This window comes from Sinocyclocheilus rhinocerous, unplaced genomic scaffold (genome assembly GCF_001515625.1).
Source record: "Sinocyclocheilus rhinocerous isolate Xijiao unplaced genomic scaffold, SAMN03320098_v1.1 scaffold20081, whole genome shotgun sequence".
Classification (NCBI taxonomy): Eukaryota; Metazoa; Chordata; class Actinopteri; order Cypriniformes; family Cyprinidae; genus Sinocyclocheilus; species Sinocyclocheilus rhinocerous.
The window spans coordinates 1-6,696 of NW_015649359.1; the positions used below are offsets into that span (position 1 = coordinate 1).

General features: G+C 34.1%; 1 protein-coding gene across 1 annotated transcript; it reads right to left on the bottom strand.

Annotated features, from left to right (window-relative positions):
- Nucleotides 1-13: 13 nt before the first annotated feature.
- On the bottom strand, nucleotides 14-5,957 carry LOC107710541 (BOLA class I histocompatibility antigen, alpha chain BL3-7-like; the record flags this gene model as incomplete). Its single annotated transcript, XM_016515324.1, has 5 exons — nucleotides 5,909-5,957; nucleotides 4,013-4,273; nucleotides 1,205-1,480; nucleotides 334-606; nucleotides 14-96 (listed from the first exon to the last, which is right to left on the bottom strand). Coding segments are annotated over exons 1-5 (942 nt in total), but the record flags the coding sequence as incomplete, so codon positions are not given.
- Between the last annotated feature and the right edge of the window lie 739 nt (nucleotides 5,958-6,696).

Genomic DNA, 6,696 nt, shown 5'->3' on the forward strand with positions numbered 1-6,696 from the left:
TTTTCTGCAACACCTTAAACACAACGACAGCAATGACCACCAACACAAGGACAGCCGCAACAACACCACCAACAATGATGCCGATGGGAAGAGAATCTGAAGAATATGAGCAGATAAAAACATCAGATCACTAATGAGCCTGACAATGTTAGAAACCTGTACAGGTGGAACATTTCAGAAGATACAGAATCTGTGACAGTGATGGCACCAACTAATAGGCTAATAATACAGTGCATGATATATTATGTTTGCAGAAGTAAAGCAAATGATCTCCATCAACATTGCTCATGGTCTACTCATCAAGACAGTCTTGCCATAGTTAATCACTCTTACCCTCTGTCAGGATCTCTTCCATGGTTTTGCCCTGATGCTCCACCACACAGCTGTACTTGTTGTTCTTCCTCTCATCAGCTGTAACTGTGATGGTGCTCATCTTCTGAAAGGTCCCGTCCTCATTAGGAAGAAGTTCACCAAGATTCACATTCTCATAATGATCTTGTCCATTTTTCTGCCAGGAGATTGTTACTTCTTTGGGGTAAAATCCTGTAGTATGACACACGACTTGAGAGGAGGAAGACTTCTTCAGCAGAGACACCTGAGGAGAGACTGAAGAGAGAAGATGATTAAAAATGATGAAGTGGGATTGAATAAGAAAATTAGACAAAGCCTCCAACATTTCAATAAAATAATTGCTATACATTTCTTCTTATAATCTGTTGTAATTTTGAGCACAGTTCATATCAATAGCTTTATCAGATAATTATAACCTTTTTTTTCACTGTGTGCATACACAATAAAGTCTTAAGTTCTTTTTGGGTTATTGTTTCACAAAATTCGATTTACTTATATGTTGTGTTGTTGTATGATAAAAACCCCTAACAAATGCCAAACTATGCATAATAATAATATAGCATTATGCTAAGGAATACATATTTTTCACTTTATTGTATATTATCTGTTTTCTGGCAGCACACTTCTTAAACTAGATAATGTACAGATACTCCAGTGATGCCCAAGATGTAAAATATGCAGGTTTATACCATAAATATCTCATGTATGGCTTTTACATCCTGTTCTCATTTTTAAGTAGAATGTTTTTAATGAAGCATGAACATGCTCTGTTTCTAGCTAAAGATGTGAATGCAGTTATGATAAACACTCACTATGCAGTGTTCTGTAGTGACCCAGAAACTCATATTATTACCTTTTTTCTCCAGAGTGTCCTTGCCATAACCCACATACTTCTGCAGCCACTCGATGCATGTGTTCTGCAGATATGCTTTCTGCTTCATTGCGTATGCTCCAGTGGAATCCCATTTGTTCTTGGTCATCATTGCTTGAGGATTAGCAGCAGTCCAGGTGAAGGAGTTCGTATCCAGGCTGATGAAGTCCCCTCCATCATAACCATGCTGCTCATATCCTCGTTTGGTGCCATCATCCTGCAGCTCACAGCCGTACATCACCTGGTACGTGTGAACACCTGAGAAGAGAAAGCCAACACAGATTATTATATCACTCACCATTCCTCATTTCCTCTAATACAATCTTTAAGACTTGTTGATTAAGCAGAACATATTCCACTCTTCTTTTTCTACACAAAACCAAACATCCACATAAAGATGAGAGCAATTATGATTAGCTCATGGAACTGGTTGGTACTAAAATATACAAGCATCCAGGAAAAGTGAACAGACAAATATGTCTGCATATAAACATGAATCTTGTGTCTGTGCGTATGCTGAGTTCACAACATCAAAATATCTAATAGTTCGAGGTTATTCAGTAAAAGATGAAAGTAAAAATCAATGTGAGCTATTTCCAGTGGAATCAGATTTATGTGTTCAGATGCAGGTCAGATGTCCAGATACTGGATATGTATCTTATTTAAAACCACATTTGAAAGCGACTCAGAACGGATGCGAAAGAATCAGATCTTGTGCGGATTTTTCTGTTTACTCTTGTGCAACATCTGATCTGTGTCACATGTGAGTAAAAAACATCCAACATTTCGTGTCACATGTGAGTAAAAAACATTGAACATTTCGTGCCAGCTTTTCAGACACAGATTGCTATGTGGTTGCTAGGCAGTTACTGTGCAGTTGATAGGGTACTCTGGATGGTTGCTAGGAAGTTGCTAGGGTGTTCTGTGCGGTTGCTAGGTGTTTGCTAGGATGTTGCTATGGTGTTCTGGGTGGTTGCTAGGGTGTTGCTATTTAGTTGTTAGGTCTTAAATGAAAAGCATGTGTTTTATTTCCTTTTGTATCACAACTGTATTCCTGCAGTATTAAAACAGCATTTTAATGTCACTAAAGTTCAGCAGGTCAGCTTTTTTTATTTTCAGTAAAATTAATGTAATATATTTTTGTTCAATAATATTTTTAGAAAATTTCATGGTACTAATTCATATTTATGCAATAATTATGATACATTTTTTCCCATCGAAAATAATACAATTATTTTTTCTAATATTTTCATCTCATCTAAAGCATCTCTGCTCACATATTTCACCTTTTCTCCTCTGTTTCTGAAGCAGAACCAGTTCATTTCTTACTAAAGAAGAACGAGATTAAAAAGATATTGAAAGACAAACTTTCTGTTTCTTGAGAAAGCAGTTTAAAAAGCTTGAAGTTTGAACTAGTTTTAAATTTGAATTGTCTTTAAAAGCTTGAAGTTTGAACTCCTGAAATTTAACGTTTTAAAATTTCCAGTAAAATCAATGTAATATATTTTTGTTCAATAATATTTTTTCTTTTGCATTGTGAAAGAATTTCATGGTACTAATTAATATTTATGCAATAATTATGATACATTTTCCCCATTGAAAATAATTTTAAAAAAATTCTAATATGTTCATCTCATCTAAAGCATCTCTGCTCACATATTTAACTTTTTCTCCTCTGTTTCTGAAGCAGAACCAGTTCATTTCTTACAAAAGAAAAACTAGATTAAAAATATTGACAAGACAAACTTTATGTTGCTTGAGAAAGCAGTTTAAAAAGCTTGAAGTTTGAAGTAGTTTTACATTTGAATCACTTTTAAAAGCGTGAAGTTTGAACACCTGAAATGTAACTTTTATTTTTCAGTAAAATCAATGTTATATATTTTTGTTTAATAATATTTTTTCTTTTGTATTTTGAGATAATTTCATGGTACTAATGAATATTTACGCTATAATTATGATAATTTTTTCCCCCATCGAAAATAATAAATTTTTCTCCTAATATTTTCATCTCATCTAAAGCATCTCTGCTCACACATTTCTATTTTCAGTAAAAGCAATGTAATATATTTTTGTTTAATAATATTTTTTCTTTTATATTTTGTATTTTGAGAGAATTTCATGGTACTAATTAATATTTATGCAATAACTATGATAATTTTTTTCCATTAAAATAATTTTAAAACAAATTCTAATATTTTCATCTCATCTAAACGACCTCTGCTCACACATTTGCTAGTAAATTGCTAGGATGTTCTGGGTAACAGAAAAAAAAATTATGGGTTTGACTGAATCACTCACTGACTGAATCGATCAGAGCCGCTGTTGACTGATTCACTGCAGAGGATGTCATGTGACAATAGGATGTGTGTGAGAATATGTGTGTGTGGGTCTCTGTTTGTTCTGCTTTTACCACCTTTGCCAAAACTGAAACATACAATGTTTGAGTCATAAATATGACTGAATTGTAAAAGTGTCCCAATGTGAAATATTAAAAATATCACTACCTTACTGTACAATAAAAAGACAAAGGTGAACATTTCTGTCCTCAGTGGATATTAGTGTTTATTTAACAAACACGTTTTAAATACTGATAAAATAAAATAAAAATAAAAGATATTGTAAATGGTATGTTAATGGTAGCTGTACTCCTAACACTATATCATTAGCATGTAAAATAGTCAAAACTAGAACCCCCCCACACACACACACCACTGTGGGAAGACATATTTCACTGGCAAGTAAAACTAATGGCTTTTGCTGTGTGTGTAGGTGGGTTTGTTACCAACTTACCTGTTGAGTGGTTGAAGCGTCCCTTTAGGGTCTGAATGTCGACTTTGAAGCTCTGATGGCCGCCAGTGAAAATCTGAGTCTGTCTGTTCCAGTAATCTGCTCCCACATTCTGTTTCATCCAGTCTGTCTTCGGCACAGCTTCCTTTGTCTTGCTGTCAAAGTATATAAACTGCCCTTCATCAATCAGACCGACCACTGTGAACTCTGGGAAGTCACTGACTCCAGACATAGCAGTGTAGTAATATCTCAGAGAGTGTGTTCCTGCGGACCGAGACACAAACAGAGAGAAGTTTAGTCATCATCTCAATTAGACATCTCCACATAAAACCTGTTCAAAATTCACACTTTAAGTGTAACATCAACACTGAAATTCATAATAATTTATGTCATAACAGGTGAAAACAGTTACCTATTGCAATATTTAAATTGACTAACAAAAAAAGAAAAACATAAAAATGACACCCTGATTTACAAAAGGACTGTAGCTTTAGTTGTTTATTAATTAAGTTCATATTCCAGATCTTCCTAAGTTGCCTAAATTTACATTTGAGTCCTTGTCAGTTATTGTACTAAAATATAGCAAGATGTGCTGTGTGTTTTATTAAAACAACATTTACTCAGAATCAGTTTTATTGGTCAAGCTAAAACACAGAAGTTATTCTGATTCCAGTTACTTTCAAACACAAGAAGACAGATAAAAAGACTTCTATCTAGACACAGTTAACTATGGATATGTTATATATAGATATGAGATTTCAAAGACAAATGTAAGAAGAACAAATCTAGTTTTGAATATATTACTTGAAATCTGTCCAACAGTTGAACAAAGAAAGTAAAATGATACAATAATGATTTGTATTTGATTAATCTATTTAACAGGAATGTATTATTATTACTATTATTATTATGCATTAGTGCAACGGATTCAGTCATGTGAAAGGAATGAAATGCAATAAGTTTCTGATATTTTAGGACGCCAGATTAGTGTGAAATATGAAGTAAAAAATGGTGCTTATCCTGCTATTTAGCTTACAACACAAATACACACACGTTCTCTCTCACACACAGGATCATAGATCTCAGTGATGGGACTGATCTGTAGACTATTATATGTCTGTTGTCCAAGGGTTGTCTGCTTTATCTCTTCCAGTCCTAGCTTTTACTAGTTTGAACGATGACTGAAACCTTGTATAACATGCACTTCTCGTGTTTATTGTCATCTTGTGGTAAATCGCTTGTTGTATTCCTCAACTGTAAATCGCTTTGGATAAAAGCATCTGCCAAATGAATGAATGAATGTAAATGTAAATGTTTCGTGTCATTGTATCGCCATCTAGTGGACAAAACACTGCAGTCAAAATTCCCTAACACTACGCCAAACAGTTTTTTCTTTTCTTTCCAGTTCTTTGGGTCTTATGAAAAAAAAATCATTTAGATTTTTATTATGCTGTAATGGACCTTTTCCAAAACACGTGGTAAGACAATCAGAAAGCTAAGGTTTATTCCTAATTAATAGCAGACTAAAGGCAAGTAGCGTGTCATCGGTATCCGGGCAGAACAACGCTTCTCAGGTCAGAAATGAAACTGATCTAATACAGCACACTAGCATGCTGGAGTCTAGAATATGTTTTACATTTTCAAACTCAAACCAATAAATATACTTGTTAACTACAATAACTATAGGCTATTTAGGCTATGTATTTATTTCTTTTATTACACGCGCATGTTTTGGAATACACTGCAATTCCTATTCTCCTGTTTCTCAGCATAATTATTATTATTGTTTATATATATATATATATATATTATCAATCGCAATACAAAAACTCGGTATTTGAGTTTGTAGCTAACGTTAATTGCTCTTGAGTCTCAAACAATTTTCCACTCTCTACTCACCGGCATGAACGAAGTGGATCCCAATGAGCAGAAGAACTGCGATCTGCATTTTAACTTTTTTGTTAGACAGAAACATCGTTGTACAAGAAATATGTTCTCTCGTTTCAGGTGCCTAAAGACTTGTTTACGAACTGCTCAAATATGGCCCTTGTGTGATCGCAGATCCTGAAGTCGCAGCCAATAGATATTCTGAACAGATTCAACGTCATCAATCACTAAGAAAAATTCAATACGTTGGGTTGTTTCCCGAAAGTGAAAGCAAAGTCACATTGAGAGATAAATTCCACATTCTCAACAAATTGTACTGTGATGAATAAGCCTACTGAAAGTACGAGAACTCAAAACCTCCGTTTTACACAAGGCATAAACTACGTTTTGCTGATAGATCAAGTAAACATTATCCAGTGTGACACACCACCCAGCAAGCAATTTTGCGTTTAAAAGACGTCTAAAACAAGGCTAGATTTGGGCTGTCAGTGAAACGTTAATAGACGTCTAACCATAGCCCAAGAATAGAGAGCCCGGTCTTATGAAAATGCGTATAAATAGTACGCCAAATAAAAACGAAAACTGGTAGCCTATTGATACGCAAAAATTGACTTTGCAATACGTATGTGTTTGGCGTGCATATAATACCGTCTAATACCGTCTAATAGATGGTGAATATGGGTCTAGGCTAAAACAAGACTGACAACAACTTAAGATAATAAAAATAGAAAAATGAAAAACTAAAATATTTTAAATAACTTAAGATATTTAAAAGAAAAAAAATCTAATACAAATCAAGA